Raw genomic sequence first — 19,542 nt, 5'->3', positions numbered from 1 at the left:
TTTGGGAAGGTAGAGATCAGTGAGGATGGGTTATTGGAGGACCATGGCTTAGGCAACTGTGTGGAGATATGTCTGAAAGTTATTTTAGGTTAAGGTAGTAGAGTAGTTTAATTGGAGGGAAGGTTCATATGTGGACATAGTAGTTAGTAAGACCAGTAAGATAGATTGAAAAATAAACTTAATTTTGTTCTTAATTCTTAAAATTTCTATGAAAGTAGTACTTATTATGTTTCTCAAAAGAACCAAATTATGTTGAATTTGATCTGTTGGTGTGTGGGAGGGAGAAGACAGAGCATATTTGGAATATTTTATTAGTACCATCAGTTTTCAATTATTAGTAATAATGGAAGCAGAATCCATGTGGCTATCTGAGCTTCATAGATAACATCCAAAGCATTAATATTCAGATTTTTCTTCATCCTCTTAAGACTTAGTCTTTTACTTACGTTGATAACAAGTAGAAATAATGATTTGTGTTACACTTTGCTTTCTTTCTGATGAGAGGACTGAAAAGGATAGGTAGAAATTGGCTAATCTGTACATCTAATAATTGTAAATATTGATCACAATAATAGAAAGTCTTTACCTTAGCTCATTTCACTATTCTTGTTTCTTATATTTATGTGTGATATTTGCTTTTTATCTTTATCTTTTACTTTAGCTTTATCACTTGGACTTCATGAGCCTCTCAGTACTGACACAGATTTTTTATTTAATTATCCACATTACTATGCCTACAATTTAGTGAAGTTCCCACCAGTCATATACAGTTAGTACCTTGTAAGGTGACAAGCTAGTTTCTAAAGTAAAACATTTGGAATGAATATATAGATATAGGCAGGGCTAAAATTTTGTTCTGTAGTTATCCCTTTGTTTTTGTCACCAGGATCTTTTTTTCCTCTTTTGAATGTATTACGTTAATGAGCTTTCAGTAAAGATAATGTTACATTAGTGACCTTCAATCTTCTGACAAACCAGTTATCAAAAACTGATGAAAATAACAAAATTAATACTCTTTTTTAGATTAGTTTCTTATTTTTGTTTCCTAAAAAGGCTAGCTCATTGAATTTGCTCAGAATTTGCACCATTATTCTAGCTCATGCATAACCTGTGAATAAATAAAATACCAAAGATTTATGACCATACATTTTGTAGGTAGTTTTTGTTTTCTAAAGCTTAATCCTTCTTTCACATTACCAATCAAATACCTCTTCATTGTAGAAATTCTGGAAAGCCAAATGTTCAGGTCTGTTTCTTTATAAAACCTGTAGAAATTTCCTTTAGTGATGGAGCTTATATGTGAAGATATCATGGAAAGTCATCCCTTGACCCCTGTCATTCTTGGTTCTAGATTTCCCAATGCTGGGATTATCAACCAGCTTCAGAGAGAACTGGTGAGGTTGGTTCATCTCTCAGCTAACATGGCCTGCTTCTGTTCATTCACCTAGCTTTTAAACTGTTAACATGTAAGATTTGATTTTATCAGATTATTTTTATGTGGTGTAGAAACCAAACTGGGCAGAGTTTGAGCCAAATATGTCCAATGTGCTTAATCACTCATGTCCAACTCATGTGCGTTTGCTTCAGACTCACAGACTGCTTCCTAATCTTGTACTCCAAAGCTCAGTGGCAAGTCTGGTTTCACAGTGAAACCATGGTTTAGGGACAATGGCAATTGATATGGAGAAAAAACAATTAGAATAACATTCCTTAAGAGGTGGCTGTATGTGAGTCAGATATTTAAGGTTTCATGAACTCCACAATCAGCCCATTCAGAAATAAGAGAATAGAATACAGAAAAAAAAATCGATCAAACCAAAAGCTACTACTTTTATCATTTTGGCACAATTTCGTCAAGTCTTTTTGTTTATGGACTTTTTTTGGTCCATAATTAAAAGCGCAAGGTATATGAGACTTTTTTCTTACAATGCAGTTATAATGTAAAATATTTCATGAGCATAACTTTTGTTGTTGAGGAATAAGTCAATGCATGATATAGTAAAATTTACCCAGTCTCCCATTTCTGGACATTTATATTATATTTACATTTATATTTTTTCCAATTTTATTTTTATGTTGGAGTCCCAAAGACCACCCCAAGTTTGGTGATTCATTAGAGGATCTCACAGTACTTAGCATATGGTTGTAGTCATGGCTAAGATTTATTACAGTGAAAGGTTACAAAGCAAAATCAGCAAAGGGAAGACGTACAGGGAATGAAATCCACAGGAAACCAGGAGCAAGAGTCCAATAGTTCTCTCCCAGTGGAGTCAGAAAGGATGTGCTGAATTCCTCCAGCAACAAGTCATGACAACGTGTGTGAAGTGTTATATACCTGGGATGCTTGTTTAAAACTTAGTACCCATGATTTTTATTGGAGCCTAGTCACGTAGGCATACTCTGCCTAGCATATACCAACATTCCGGATTTCTGGAAGGAAAGCAGGTATTCAACAAAAACCATATTGCTTACACAATTGGTCTGGGTATAGTGAGACACTCTTATCATTTAGGGAAAGTTTTATATCAGGAATTGTTTACCTGCTGAGTTCTAAGGTATCAACTGAAGGTCAACTTTACAAGCAGATGTTGCTAAGAGTAGCAGTCTCAAGCTTGCTATATTAAGTGTTTTCTGTATAATTATTATAAATAATGCTATAATAAACAATTTTGTTAACCTTTACTCACATTTCAGATAATTTTCTTAGGAAAGACTCTTAGAAATTGATATTACAAAAAAAATGAACATTTAAAAGACTTTTATTACTGACAATTACTTTCCTAAAAGTCTTTTCAAATTTTCATTTTCATCAGAGATGTATGAGTTCAGGCATCAAAGTCTTGGCTAAAATCGGTAAGGTACATATGATTCATTAATATATGATAAACTTGGAATAAGTATTTTTTTAAAAAAATCAAATTATGTGAGATAAACAAAAGACTAGTTAATTGTTGCTTCTTTTCAGGTAGACCACTAAGAATATGCCCTTTAAATTATCACTCAGTGTCCATTTTTCCCCAGGACCTCTGTCTTTCTTGCTTAGAAACCTATACTTCACTGTTATCTGTAAAACATGTATCATCTAGTTCACCAGAACAATCATTTGTACTACACAATTAGTGCATATCCTGTTCCAGTAACTGTGGTTATGCAGGCGGCAAAACTGCTCGGGACGCAGTCCCAATCCTGCTGGAGTTTGGAGCCCATTGCCCGCAAGAGCTGCGTTTGACAGGGTGCTTCCTGACAAAGATGACAAGTATGCTGCCATCCAAGAGGCTTTTTCAAATTACAAAGCCAGATAGTAGCCCCCACATTGCAGAAGTCAATCTTTGATAGACTTGTCATCAGGACCTCCGATTTTCTTAATTAAGAGTCTTCACTTTGTAAGCCTGAGACCAAAGTTTTCTAAAGCTATTATGACACAGCAGGTTGTCTGTCTCCCTTCCTGGGAAGGTAATGTGCGTTCTTACTTTTACCTAATGATACTGTGGTTCACACGCTGCCCACCCCCCCAACCCTACACCCACTCCCACAAAGGTGCCATTGAGGGCATATTTAAAGGAAACATTCATTTTATTATGTATCTTTATTAAAGGAAGTTTAAACAAATTGTATTTTCTCCTTTACAAATACAAAATGTTCTCTTTAGAAAAAGATGAATGAAATTTAGTCTCAATCTAATGCTTCATTAGAGACAAACATTTCTAAACTTCATTTTGCTTTCTCCATACCTTGCTTTGCTCATAATTTTAACATAATTTTTGCCCATATTTACCTAAAATTATATAGACTTATTTTTAATGTGTTTTCTCTAAAATTGCCATTAGTTATGATTAATTGCAAAACATTTGGAAAATACAGAACATTATCATGACAGCCACCTAGTATTCTGCTGCCCAAAGACAATTGCTTGTTATTTTTTTTCCTCTTAGTTAAGCCACCCAGCTTTATAGGAACACCCAGAGGCTGCTCCTGTGATATAAGGAAGAGCTTTGTGAAGGGCACGGTCATGATTCAGGTGATTCAGTTTGAGTTGCTAAAACAGAGAAAACTCATATTTAAGTTACAAGAAAATAAAAATCGCCATTATATTGGGTCTCTGGGTACATGTTCCAAACCAAATAAAATGTTTAGTCTTTGCAAGTGCCTAACAGAACAAACTGGTTATTGTTTCTTTGGATAATCATAGGACAGAAATCAGTTTGAAAGCTCATTTCATTTGAACTGTGAGTAAGTTCAAGTTTATACCCTAGGGGAAAAAAAATGGTTTGGTTCCTAAGAAAGTAGAATATGCAGAATAGAAACTGTGAGGTGAAGCCAGGCAGGACCACACTTTAAGACCAAGCTGTAGTATCCGTGTAACTGCACCTGATCCTGTGAGAACTGAGTATACTGGTGAGGGGAAGAACTGCTAGTTCTCTTATACCGTGGTTTCTAAATTCTTTTATTGATTCATGCTTCAGTCTTCAGTCAAGTGTTTTCTCAGCAAATTTTCAGAGCATTGGTATATTTGATAATGATTTTTTTCCTGGCCTTTACACATTGAAGACAATTTGGTTATAAAATTTATTTAACTTTTCACTTTCCTGAAAATTCTGTTGGTGGTCTATTATTTATTGATTCTTTTGCTGTTTCACAGAAGAAATTTGAGAATAACCTGGAGTTTATACCTTTGCAGATGTTTTTCTTCTTGAATATGTATGAAATTTTCTTTATTCTTATCATTTAAATTTTCTTTACTCCTATAATTTTGCAGAATATATTTGTATGCAAGTCTCTTTTAATAAACTTACCCCAAAATTCAATAAACTCCAATAGTCAGATGATTCAAATCTTTTGTTCAGCTCAGGAAATTATTACATAGTATATTTTCTTCATTTCTGATTGTTCTAGTTTCATCTTCAGTAATGTGTGTGGTTCCTTTGATGGATATTTATTTTTTGTGCTCTTTAATCTATAATCTTCTCTCTTATAATTCTCATCTTTGATGCTTTTCTTCTGCATTCTAGGAGTGCTTGCCAAATCCAGTCATTTGATATTCTATGCTGTCACTTATACTCCTACTAACTCTGAAGTACATTTTTATTCTGCCATTACATTTTTGGTTTCTTTGTATTTCTTCCCTTTTAAAAATGCTAATTTTCATTTTTATTTGACTTACAATTATTATTATTGTTAAACTCTTAGTTATTTCCTTATTGTTTTGACTTCTATTTCAAGGAGTTGGCTTATTATAATATAGTGAGAATGCCAAGCACTTTTCTATAATTTTCCCCTGTGTCTAGCAGAATATTTTTAGACTTAAACACTTTTACTGAATTTTTAGAATTGTAGACTGTGTTAGTTTCCCTAAGGCTGCTGTAACAAATTACCGAAAACCTGGTAACTTGAAACAATCCCCAATTTTTTCTTGTATTTTTAGAGGCTAGAAGTTTGAAATCAATTTCACTGAATTAAGTCAAGCGTCTGCAGGACCACTTCCTTCCAGAGACACTAGGGAAGAATCTGTTTCCATGTCTTTTCCAGCTTCTGGAGGCCACCTGCATTCCTTGGCTCAGGAGCCCTTTTTCACATCACTCCATTCTATTTTCTGCCACATCACATCTTCTCTTCTGTAGTAAAGTCTCCCTCTGCCTCTTTTGTAAGGACACTTGTGATTACATGTGGGACCCACCAGGACAGTCCCAGATAATCTCCCTCCCCATTTCAGAATCCTTAATTTAATCACAGTTGCAAAGTTTCTTTTGCCATATAAGCTAACATTTATAGGTTCCAGGGATTAGGATATGGTTCTCTTTCTGACTGGTCTACCAGAGACCCTTTCCCTTGTGTCAGTCACAGGTAAGCTTCAAGATAGATCTGGGTTCACACAACCCCTTACCCTCTGTCTGAGCTTGAGCAAGGGACATAATAAGTTTTCTCCTCTGTCAAATGGAACATCCGCCTCATGGGGTTATTCTGCAGCACAGGTCAGGTAATGTGTGTAAATTGTTTAGTAATTTGAGCCTTCAATAAGTGTTAACAAGTATTACCGTGATTAATATAGGCCCTAGTTTATTTACTCTGCCCCAGATAAGGAGAAATTGATCTAGGCAGTGAGTGATTACAAATAGAAAGAACGTGTGGATTTTTCTCAGCCCTGAGAATAATCTAGTTCTATAGTTGATGATCAGGTGTCAATGCCTGGTTCTCTGCCTAATTCCCAATAACTTGCAGACATCTGTCTCAAACAGTTGAGCTCTGCTAAGGTGGAGACTTGCCTATTCCACACCTTCGTTCTTATTATTTTCAGCTATTTAGCTGATGAAAAATTACAATCTCCATTATGCATTGTTATCAATACCTGCCCTCCCCAGCCTCCACACAGAACTCTTTCCTTTCCATAGGACTGTATCAAATACTGTTGCTGAAGTCAGGGCTGCTTTCTTGCCTAGTTGTTGTCCTGGAGCTGTAGTGTCTACGTGAATTGTGGTAGATGAAGGTAGGAAAAGGGAATCAGTTATTTTAAAGTGGCACTTACATTGTAGAGAAACATTTTTCATTCTTTTTTTTTCCTGCATTTTTTTCCTTGGGAGATATTAAGCATCTTTCTACCGTTTTTCAGATTAGGGAGGGGTGAGTATATTATTATGTAAAAGTCACTGATTGCTTTCCTCAATTCATTTCCATTATCCTAATTAAATTTTCTTCTCAATTGCAAATTGGTAAATGATTAGATTTATTTTTTGTGACCTTGAGATTTTCATCTTCTCCTTTGTCATTATAGTATTTATTGAGGTTGTAAAGGGGCTGCCTCACAGCCAAGAGTAACAGACTATATTGGACCAGAAGTCATTATTTTCTTGAAGATTTTTTAATCTACTATTAGCTTCAAAGTATCTTCCCAACTTGTTCAAATACTTGGCAGTTCAGAAAGATGTTACGCAACAGTGATGCTACTTATCTATATTACATTCTTTTCTAATCAGAATGAAGTTCCCATATATATTCTGACTTACCTTAAGCTTATTTGCTTCTTAGTATTTGCTCTCTATCTACAAACCTCTGGTTTCTTCAGATAGCCAAAAAAGGATTAAAAGCATGTCTTATTTGCTATAAACTCATATATATATATATATATATATATATGTTTATTAAGTATAACTCACAGAATCACAAGATCCCACAAAGGTCCCACAATAGGCTGTCTGCAGGCTGAGGAGCAAGGAAACCCAATCCAAGTTCCAAAACTGAAGAACTTGGAGTCTGATGTTCGAGGGCAGGAAGCATCCAGCACGGGAGAAAGATGTAGGCTGGGAGGCTAGGCCAGTCTCTCTTTTCATATTTTTCTGCCTACTTATATTCTAGCCATGCTGGCAGCTGGTTAGATTGTGCCCACCCAGGCTAAGGGTGGGTCTGCCTTTCCCATCCCACTGACTCAAGTGCTAATCTCCTTTGGCAGCACCCTCACAGACACACCCAACATCAATACTTTGTATTCTCCAATCCAATCAAGTTGACACTCATTATTAACCATCACAGCACACAAAGTGTTAAACAGAACATAGTATGAAAAGAATTATCCATATTTCTTAGATATTTTATGACATAGAAACGGTATCCATTATTATTAACCGGCATTCACTAGATGTACATAATTTAGTCTATTGAATCTGTCAGGACTCAGAACATGATACCCCAAAAATGTGGTCTCTTGGCATGCTGAGTATTTTGAGCTGCAAGGATTGAGAGGACAGTAGAAGCAGGAAGCTCTCTCTGGATTTTTCTCCCTAGAAGCTGGACATAGAAACTAGAATTCCTTTACTCCAAAGCTAGCCATAAAACCCAGGAAATTCACTCTCTGACGTCCTACCTTCCCTTCTGAAGACTCTCTTATGACAAATGTCCTGTCCCATACCTGGAAGCCAAGATGAATCTGAAGAAATAGGCCTTGCTGAGTTTCCCCTAGTTTACTACCATAAGGTCATACGGCATTTTTGTCCAATCATACTTCTACATGACCATTCTTCATAAAAAATATAGTTTTCCCTGAGTCTTTGGGTCTTCATTTCTGAAGCTTCCCATGTTACACAAAACTTTGATAAACAAGCTTGTTATACTTTTCTCTTGTTTATCAGTCTTTGTTATAGAGATGTCACCTCCATGAACACTTCCAATGGGTGAGGAAAATATATTACTTTTTCTCCTCTACAAATCTTTAATTGAATCCTTTTGGAAACAGCTTATTATAAACAAACAAAAGAAGATGATTTAAGTAATTTTAGAGTATATGCCTTGTTCATTTTGTACTATAAATTCAACACATAAGAACTGATTTAAATGGACATTTCAGTCATTAATTCTAAAATTTAAACTAATGTAACAGATGGAATTCAGCCACCCAAGCAAGCTTCTGGGGTTTGATTATTCAAATGATTAAGATGCTATTTGTCAACTCTAGTTTACCACCCCTTTTAATTATATAGATAATCAAACTAAGAACTGCTAATTCTGTCTCCTAACTATTAATTGTTTGTAATTACCTACAGATTAAAACTGCATGTGCAATTAACTCAAAGAATTAATTGATACGAGAGAATTGATAAAAGGGAAACAGAACGAGCTTGGCATAAAAGAGGCTCTAGGGACACAGGACCACTAAACCCAGTAATGTCTTTGATTTTATCATATCCTAATAAAGATTCATTTTCATTTGAACTTCATTCTACTCTGGAAGACACATATACAGACTATTTCTTAAGAGCATTTGGTTTCTAAGTTGACTAAAACAGTGTATTTTTAAATGCTGAACTACTATTGCCTTTGGGTCTTTTGCTGATATCCAGGTGAATTGAACCAATGTATTCATTTGCGATACAAAGATAATATTTGTCACTACAAAAATTACAGATGTGGGGACTGTTTTAACTACCTAAGAACTTTTCTTTCCTTCCTTTTTCTTTCCCTTGTTTCTCATTCCCTGACATTATCACCTGTCATATACGATCTTTTCAGTTTTCTGTGAGTCATTTGTATAATTTAAGCTTCTAAAATAACAACTGCTTATTAGGTTTTGGAAATGTCTCCCACCTGTGTAAATAATTGACTAATTGTCAACTACATAAATTTGAATAAAAACAGAAAATAAAATTGGAAAATGATTATCATTATAAACATCAAGATGATGCTAGAAAATGAGGGGAGATGGTCTGGTGAAAAATATCTAAAAATCAGAATTTTAAAAGTCCATTTTTAAGGATTTTCTGTTTCTTCATGTATTTATTTCTGTTGGATTCTATGGGACCTTTCACTCTTATGGCTTTGTTGGTCAGCCTTGTAGTCAATGCCAAATCAGTTTCTAATCCAGAAGCACATGCGCGTGTGTGCACACAGACACACACAGACACTTGGGGCACACCATTATATTCAGTTTTATGGTGCATACAAAGCAAGCAAAAGACTTTTAAGTCTTGATATGCAAATTAGATATGCAGAAAGGTAGCACACTAACATGAATTAATATTTTTTGATGATAGTCTAAAATATTGAAGAAATGCAAAGTCAGATATCAGTATGAGTAGTTAATTAACACATTTTTTTATGTTCAAGGATAGCTACTTTTTAACTCCTTGTTAAACTGAGGTGACCATTTTGGTTTCTTTCCAAATCTTGATATTGAGTTTTCCTCAGATTTGTTTACTCTTACGATATTTTCTTCTGTCCTGCTGACTGATAACTGGGATTACTGACAAGATTTCTGTTCCACCTATCAATATATAGCCTACTCTTGTGCAGATGTGTACACACACACACACACACACACCCCTGGGATTCAGAACCTTTATTTCTATGTGGCATTATCTGTGAAGATTGTTGACTCCAGGAAGGTTTTGTGAAGATTTAGTCTGATTAATGACTTTGGTCTTCATCAAACTATTAGCTTATAACTTTCGACTGACTTTGTGGAATAAACTGGAATTTGTTGCATGTCACCTTCTGTGCCTGGCTTCTAAGGGGGAGTCATTAGCATACATCAGTATGTGAATGATTACCTTGAGGATTTTAGTGGAGGCTTTACTGCTTCCAGAAAAGTTATAGCTATATTTTCTAGTATGATACCTATATACTGGGAGAAAATAATGCATAGTGTTTTCAACTCTGTGAGTCTGCTTTGTGAGTAAACAAGATAAAACATTTGAAAATGCTCTGGACACTATTGGAAAAATAAGTCGTATAGGTTTTAGTTTCATATTTTGGGTTAGACTCTTCAGTATCAAGAAGATAACCTCTTTGCCTGTAAGATTTAACCTTTTCAGACCAATTCTTTTTTTAATCACAGAGAAATTTTATTTATTTATTTAATTTTATTTTTAAAATTAACAAATAATAATTGTACACATTCATGGGAGTACAGAGTCATGTTTTTATACGTATAATGTATAGTGATCAGATCAGGGTAGTTAATATATTTATCATCTCAGAAATTTGTCATTTCTTTGTGTTGGGAATGTTCAGTATCCTCCTTCTTATTCACCAGTGTTTTCATAGCTACCTCATTCACATTGCTAATGAATCAGAAACACAGAGCAGTTCCAGGTAAGTTATAGTCCTTGCCTTGAAACAGTTTATAAATTCAAAAAGAAGATTGGAAAGAGAAGCATGATTATCTAAAATATGAGATATCGTTTATTGTATGTAATGGTGCATTAAGGGGAGTGGGTAGGTCAGGAATAATGCTGATGAGTTGGAGAATGCTTTGAATTCATTAAGAGGGCTTCATAAGAAATGTAAGGGTGTACACATCTTAATAACTCTTGTGTTACTCTTTTATACTCTCTTGGTCTTATAAAGCTTCCAAATGAAAATATAAAGGGCATGGCCTTTTCCTTGCTATCTTCTTCTTAGGACTAAAATGCTCAGATTCTCTACAAGCTACTCATTATTGGCCTTTGGTTCCATTAAAGAATTTTGAGTTCGAGACCATCCTGGCTAACACTGTGAAACCCCGTCACTACTAAAAAATACAAAAAATTAGCCGGACGTGGTGGCAGTTGCCTGTATCCCAGCTACTCAGGAGGCTGAGGCAGGAGAATGGCGTGAACCCCGCGAGGGGAAGCTTGCAGTGCAGTGAGCCGAGATCCCGCCACTTCACTCCAGCCTGGGAGAAAGAGTGAGACTATGTCTCCAAAAAAAAAAAAAAAAAAAAAAAAGAATTCCACTGTTTCACATTGAATTTTGATTGAAATATATGATTGTGTTGCCTCTTCGAGAGATTTTGCCTTTTTGAAAGAGTGCAGAGACTCTTGATTGAAATGGATGAGGTAGAATGTATTTGTAATGATTAGGCTGTCTCTGAGATACCATTACCTTTTTATTGTTTTATGTTACTTCGTTGCCTCCCTATAGAGCACTCAACTTATGATCCTGTAAATAAATTGAAGCAGTGAAGTGAGAGAATTTATTACTTCTTGAGTTTTCTATAAATTTATATACAACTAAGCAGTCCATGGATGACGTTATTACATTGAAAGTTTCAGGAAAGACTATATAGATACACACATATACATATATGAAAGAAAATTGGAAATATGAAAATAGTTTGCTTCATTTGGATGGCAGGATTGAACTGATTTTTCTTCTTTTTAAATGATTAATATCTCTGAGAAAAAAAATGGACAAATCAATCTTAAATCTCCTTCCTATGATTAAAGAAAAAAGGTTCCTGTAGAAATCTTATGTACCAACTGCCATGAGACAGAAGAAATATGTGGCGATGCTGGCTAACCTTTTGTGCTTTCAACCTATTTACCTTAAACACTTTTCATAATTTAATTTACTTTGCAATATCAAAACATGTGCCTTATAAAATACTGAATTTTCTTTTAAAGTGTGTAATACAGAGAGGTTTTCTTTTTATTTTTATAAGTGCTATTCACAAATATGATTTTGCTTTAAGCCTCTTTTAAAAAAAAAGAAGTTGATGTTCTTCAGGAGGAGATAGTGAAGAGAATGAACCTATTCGTTTTCTGTTGGGCACACTGTGCAATAAAAACACGAGAGCCTTACCGTATGAAGGCACCAGTTAATTGAAGCCTCTTTCTATGCAGTCCTATCATTTCTTCATTTCTCTCTGATTAGATGACAAGATGTGATTTTAATACAGAATAGTGAGGCCATAAAGATGATTTGCCTTACTCTTTGCAACATTAAGCAATATAGTCAGTGTGTACTTTTCCTGGATAAATATTGTTTTAACCTGCATTGATATTTCTAACAGACAAAGCATTCTATGATTGGAGAGGATTTGTGCCGACAAGGTCTTTCTGTTCACCTTATGACTCCAGTCGAGTTACTTTCTCTCAATCATCATCAATATTTCGGGATTATTATACTGTAAGTATTTATAAAACTGGATGTAGATTTGAATTACCATTTTTCCAGTAAATTATTGGGTTAATTTTGATGAAAGCACTTGAGATTTTACTATGGACCTATTTCAGGCCTAAGATAGTTCTCCACTGAAATTCATTTTTTTCTGAAGCAATGCTTTAGTTCTGTTCTTGTGTCTTGTGTAAATCTTGCTGATCACCTGATCCCACAACATGCGTGTCATTTTTTATTTGAAGAGCATTAGTTAAAATGATCATCACATGGTTTGCCCCAAATGTGTTAGCACCTCAACTATTTTTGTAGTGGTACATAGGCTATCAAGAAAACATAATGAAGGCAAGGGGAGAATGTAGATATCTGTTAAAGGCATGATAATGAAAGGATTAAAAAATCCAAGGGCAGTTTATGACCACATGTTGATGGTTTTCTGAATGAAGGCTCTAATCCAGGACATGAGAACTTGTGATCTTAAAGCAGAATTGGTACTTTAAATTCATCTATTTCTCAAAGCATGTCCTAATATATACATGTGAATAGCAGAAGAAACTCATGTTATTCAGACATCTTTAGCAACAATTTCTTAAAAGACCATGTAATGCTATTTTACAATATTGTGTTTCTCAGTGTCTGTAAATATGTCTCGGTTTCTTGCATCTCCTACATGTTCTGTTCTGTGTGTGAATATGTCTGTCCTGTCCTTTATCTTCTTTATCTTTTTCTCTCTTTTCATATCACTGATTTTTTTTTTCCCCTGGACTTGCCATTTGCTGCTATTACAAAATACCACAGACTGGATGGATTAAACAATAAAAATTTATTTTCTTACTGTTCTGGAGGCTGGAAGTCCAAGATAAAGTTGCTGGCAGCATTGGTTTCTACTGAGACCCCTTTCCTTGGCTTGCAGACTGCTACCTTCTCATTGTGTCCTCACATTGTCTTCCTTCTTTTTGTTTGAGATGGAGTCTCGCTCTGTTGCTCAGGCTGGAGTGCAATGGTGTGATCTCAGCTCACTGCAACCTCTACCTGCTGGGTTTAAGTGATTCTTGTGCCTCAGCCTTCTGAGTAGCTGGGATTACAGATGCTTGCCACTGTGCCTGGATAATTTTTGTATTTTTAGTAGAGACGAGGTTTCACCATATTAGTTAGGCTGGTCTCAAACTCCTGACCTTAGGTGATCCGCCCACTTTACCCTCCCAAAGTGCTGGCATTACAAGTGTCAGCCACTGTGCCTGGCCACGTTGTCTTTCTTCTGTACTAATGCATCCCTGGTGTCATATTGGATTAGGACGCTACCCTGATGACGTCATTTAATCTTAATTACCTCCTTAAAGGCCTTATTTCCAAATTAAGATACAGTGGTGGTTTGAACTTCTACATATGAATTTCAAAGGGACACAATTTAGTCCATAACATCATTAGACAACTGAAATATATTTTACAAAATTATTTTATCTACCTGTTGAATAGTTCTTAATCTGTCATTTTAAATAACACATGTTGAATTTTTATTTTTTCTGTAAACCAAAGCTTTTAAGTTATTAATATATAATATTTAGCATATGTTGCTAAATTCCTTGTGAGTCAAATTTACTAAAACTAATTTTATTTTATTTTTAATGTTTTTATTAAGTTTGTTTTTATAGATTTAGCAATAGTGCAGTTAGTTGTTTTACATGGATAGTTATATTGTGCTGAAGTCTGGGCTTTCAGTGTAACTGTCACCTCAATAATGTACATTGTCCACAATAGATAGCATTTCATCCCTCACCCCTCTCCCATCCTCCCACCTATCAGCATCTGCAGTGTCTATTGGATGACCATCGCTATCCATAGTTTAGCTCCCATTTACAAGTGAGAACATGTGGTTTTTGACTTTCTGCTTCTGAGTCATTTCGCTTAGGATAATGGCCTCCAATTCCATCCACATTGCTTCAAAATACATGATTTCATTCTTTTATATGACTGAGTAGTATTCCACGGTGTGTGTGTGTATGTGTGTGTGTGTGTGTGTGTGTATATATATATATTTCCCATATTTTTAATCCAATCATCTATTGATGGACATTTATGTTTATTTCATGACTTTGTTACTGTAAACAGTGCTGCCATAAACATAATGAATGTGTGTATCTCTTTTGATACAATGATTTCTTTTTGTTTGGGTAGATACCCAGTAGTTGGATTGCTGAACTGAAGGGTAGTTCTATTTTTAGTTTTGAGAAATCTTCGGACTGTTTCCCATAGAGGGGGTACTAACTTATATTTCCACTAATTGTATAAGTGTTCCCTTTTCTCTGCATCCTCACCAACATCTATTGTTTTTGACATTTCAGTAGCCACTCTGATGTGTAAGATGGTGTTTCATTGTGGTTTTAATTTGCATTTCTTTGGTGATTAGTGATGTGGAGCATTTTTTCACGTTTGTTGGCTGCTTGTGTGTCTTCTTTTGAAAAATGTCCACTTATGTCCTTTGCCCACTTTTTAATGGAATTATTTGTTTTTTTTCTTGTTGTTTGCATTTCTAATAAATTCTGGATATTAACCTTTTGTCAGATGCGTATTTGCAAGTATTTTCTCCCATTTGGTAAGTTGTCTGTTTATTCTTTTAATTATTTCTTATCTTGTGCAGGAGCTTTTCAGTTTAATGAGATCTCATTTGTCCATTTTTGTTTTCATTGCATTTCCTTTTGAGGGCTTATCTGTAAATTCTTTGCCTAGGCCAATGTCCAGAAGAGTTTTTCCTAGGTTTTCTTCTAGGACTTTTGTGGTTTCAGGTCTTATGTTTAAGTCTTTAATCCATCTTGAGTTAATTTTTATATACAGTGAGATATAGGAGTCCAGTTTTATTCTTCTGCATATGGCTTTCCAATTTTACCAGCACCATTTCTTGAATAGGGTGTCCTTTCCCTACTGTATTTTTAATTGACTTTGTCAAAGATCATTTGGTTGTAATAATGTAACTTTATTTCTGGGTTATTTATTCTTCCGTTGATGTGTGTGTCTATTTTTTAACCAATATCATGATGTTTTGATTATTATAGTCATATAATTTCAAGTCAGGTAATGTGATACCTCTAGCTTTATCATTTTAGCTTAGGATTACTTTGTCTATTCAGGCTCTTTTTTGCTTCCATATAAATTTTAGGATTATTCTAATCCTGTGAAGAATGACATTGGTAATTTGACAGGAATTGTATTAAATCTATACATTGCCTTGGGCAGTGTGATCATTTAAATTATTTTTATCCTTCCAATTCATGAGACTGGGATGCTTTTCCATTTGTTTGTGCCATCTATGATTTCTTTCATCAGTATTTTTTAGTTTTCCTTCTTGAGGTCTTTTGCTCCCTAGCTTAAATGTATTCCTTGGTGGTTTTTTTTTTCTGTAGCTATTATAAATGGGATTGAGTTATTGATTTGGTTTCTCACTTGATCATTATTGGTATATTGAAATGCTGCTAATATTTTGTACATTGATTTTGTATCCTGAAACTTTACTGAATGCATTTATCTGTTCTAATAGTTTTTTTTTGATGGAGACTTTAGGTGTTTATAAACTGAAAATTTGGGATGTACTGGAGTGGACACCAGGTGGTCAATAAAGTGACGTTTTGTGCCTGTCCAGTTAGAGATAATAAAGGTTTATATCTTACCCTTGTGTACCAACTACATGGGTGGGGCTATGTCTGAATAAATATGAGAGAATGATATTCAAACACTCAAATTTGTTGTTTGCTGCTCACTTCATTTTCAATTTTCATCACTGGAAGTTTAAATGGAAATTTTAGTAAGGATTCCCCTTTTGTTTATTTTTTAAAATACCAACACTTATAACAGGAATCAAACACCAAGTTCTTTTTTTGTTTGTTTGTTTGTTTTCAGTTTACTTTAAGTTCCAAGATATTGGCTGGGTACGGTGGCTCATACCTGTAATCCCAGCACTTTGGGAGGCTGAGGCAGGTGGATCATCTGAGGTCAGGAGTTCAAGACCAGCCTGACCAACCTGAAGAAACCCCATCTCTACTAAAAATACAAAATTAGCCAGGCGTGGTGGCGCATTCCTGTAATCCCAGCTACTTGGGAGACTGAGGCAGGAGAATTGCTTGAACCCAGAAGGTGGAGGTTGTGGTGCTGAGACAGCACCATTGCACTCCAGCCTGGGCAACAAAAGTGAAACTCCATCTCAAAAAAAAAAAAAGTTCCAGGATACATGTGCAGAACGTGTAGGTTTGTTACATAGGTATACATGTGCCATGGTGGTTTGCTGCACCTATCAACCTGGCACCTAGGTTTGGGTTTGTTACATAGGTATATGTGTGCCATGGTGGTTTGCTGCACCTGTCCACCCACCACATAGGTTTTAAGCCTTGAATGCATTAGCTATTTATCCTTATGCTCTCCCTCCCCTCCCCACACCCCACTGCCACCCAACATGCCCAGTGTGTGCTGTTCCCCTCCCTGTGTCCGTGTAAACACCAAGTTATAAGTAGTCTTTTCTCATTTTAAATAATGAAAATAATTTAAAATTATTGTTTATAAATTTATATTTTGTAAAATATACATAACATAAAATTTACCATTTTAACCATGTTTAAGTTTATAGTTCGTTGACATTCATCATAATCACATTGTGTGTAACTGTCATCACTATCCATCTCCAGAGCTTTTTTATCTTCCCGTACTGAAACTCTACATAGTAAACACTAATTGTCTGTATGTCCCTCCCTTGATTCCCTGGAAATCACCATTCTACTTTCTGTTTTCATTAATTTGACTACTCTAGGTGTCTCATAAACAGAATCACAGAATATTTGTTCTTTTGTGGCTGGCTTATCTCAGCATGTTTTCAAGGTTCATACGCATTGCATCATGTGTCAGAATTTCTTTCTTAGGCCAAATAATATTCCATTGCATGTATATACTACATTTTGTTTATCCATTCTCCCATCAGTGGCCACTTGGTTTGCTTCCACCTTTTGGATATTTTGAATAATGTTGCTACGAACATGGGTGTACAGATATTGTTTGAGTTCTACTTTTACTTCTTCTGGGTGTATACCCAGAAGTGTAATTGCTAGAATATATTGTATTTCCCTGTTTAATTTTTTGAGGAATAGCCATATCATTTTCCACAGCAGCGGTACCATTTTACCTTCCCACTAGCAATGCACAAGGGTTCCAGTTTCTCCCCATTTTCTTATATTTTCTGGTGCTTCACATACTAATGGATATGAAGTTGTAAGTCATCTTGATGTGAAATTGTTTAATCAATTCAGAAGACAAAACATAACTGGGAAAACTCAAAACAGAGAAGCCTGCATTGTTAAAGGAGGAGTGGAGACAGGGACATAGGAAATTTAGTCTTTGATTTCATTGGAAGAGAGATAAATATAACATACTCTACTTGGAAGAACTCTTTACAGCTTAGTTACTCTTATCAAAATTTTAATTTGCTATAATAAAGTCATTGTAGATATGCTTTCTTTAGGCTAGAAGAACACTATCCTTTTTAAACCTGAAGTGCTTTTTAAATGTATTTTGTATCCTCATATGTTTTTAGTTCTAATTAAAAAATTCAATAGTGCTATATGTCTTTATGCTTTAATGTTTCACTTCTGCAACCACATGTTTATTGTAGTGTAATTATATTAGAATTTCCAGTTGCTTTAATCAGTGGCAGATGGGCCCCTAAAATTTTTAATGTAAAATTTAAAAAACTGCATCCTGAAGAAACAGTTTCTCATATTATTTTTATGGTCTCTGAAGTACTAAGATATTTTTAACCTTATTAATTATCCTGAAAGATAATATTTATCTAAGGTGAGTGAGACTTGTGAATATAATTTCTCATGTAACATAAAATGTAATATTATATTGCAATCAGATAGGAAAGATCATCATCTCCAACTTTTTGTGGCAATGTCTCGTCATAACTCTTCTTTAAAAGGTTTGCTAACTTTATGATAATGTATGAAGCAATCATGGAACATATAATGTAGAGGATTGTAGTCATAGTTGGAAAAAACAACATCTAACCTTGGTATTTATCAAACTTCTGAGATGCGGCAATCAATGCACTTATCTATAATGTTCTTAAAATAGGAGGATAGAAACAAATATTGGCAGAAATTTATATAAGTAATTTCTAGTTAGTATTTAGAAATACAGAAGAGAGTGAAATAACTGTAATCAATTAACTGTCATTATGGCAGGACTCTCCTCAGCAAGTGGCTAACGTACTATGTTGCAGTGGTCCAAGAGTCAGGAAGGTATCCCTGAGAGGAGCTCTGCCAGTTGTGGATGCCCTAGAACAAGTTTATCCAGCCCGAAGCCCGTGGGCCACATGTGGCCCAGGATGGCTTTAAATGAGGCCCAATACAAATTCGGAAACTTTCTTAAAACACTATCAGATTTTTTGGTGATTTTTCTTTTTAGCTTGTTAGCTATCGTTAGTGTTAGTGTATTTTATGTGTGGCCCCAGACAATTCTTCTTCCAGTGTTGCCCAGGGAAGCCAAAAGACTGGACACCCATGCCACAGAATTAGGAAGAGCTGACAAGCAAGGGAATGTCTGTGCTGCATGAGTACATGCACTTTGCAATGGTGATAGGGCCCAGGGATAGCAGGAAAATTGTTCCAGCCCCAGAAAGGACGGTTGTGGTTGTCCAAGGTGGAAAGACAGGATTCATCTCAGAGATTGAAAGAAATTCAGGGTGGCAAAAGCACAATATGCTAGAGGAAAGGTGGCAAGAAATGAAGCTAAAAAGATAAGCAAGGACCTATAATCATCAAGTGCCATGTAGACCTCTTTGATGAGCTTATGCCCTAAGACAGGAGGAAGCCATTCAATCACTTTATGGCTTCTTAACTCTCAATGAAAAGAATTTGACTAACCTTGTTGCTTGAAGTACAGGATTACAAACAAATAGAATTCAGTCTCATAATAGGCTGCATTAAAATTGTTTACAGAGAACACATTATGGACTTCTGGACATTAGACTTTTCACCTGCATTCTTAACACTCCCACTAAGGGGTACACATCCTACATGAGAGAGGAGAATAAAAAAGTTGCTGGTCATATTTTTTAAAAAACATACTTATAGGTTTAGGTCATGAAAAAATCAAAAGCAGGTCATTCATTTTGTAGAAACATATTGTTTAAAAGTGAAAACA

General features: G+C 35.1%; 1 protein-coding gene across 1 annotated transcript in view; it reads left to right on the top strand.

Annotated features, from left to right (window-relative positions):
- The window catches only part of IQCM (IQ motif containing M), a 469,590-nt gene that overhangs the window by 183,803 nt on the left and 266,245 nt on the right, over nucleotides 1–19,542 (top strand). The window contains 1 exon segment of the mRNA XM_025386437.1: nucleotides 12,257–12,372. Within this exon segment, the coding sequence (XP_025242222.1) occupies nucleotides 12,257–12,372 (116 nt within the window).

The sequence above is a fragment of the Theropithecus gelada genome, chromosome 5, assembly GCF_003255815.1.
Source record: "Theropithecus gelada isolate Dixy chromosome 5, Tgel_1.0, whole genome shotgun sequence".
Lineage (NCBI taxonomy): Eukaryota > Metazoa > Chordata > Mammalia > Primates > Cercopithecidae > Theropithecus > Theropithecus gelada.
Note: the sequence above shows the minus strand (reverse complement) of the source record. Positions and strands in the feature narration are given on the sequence as shown.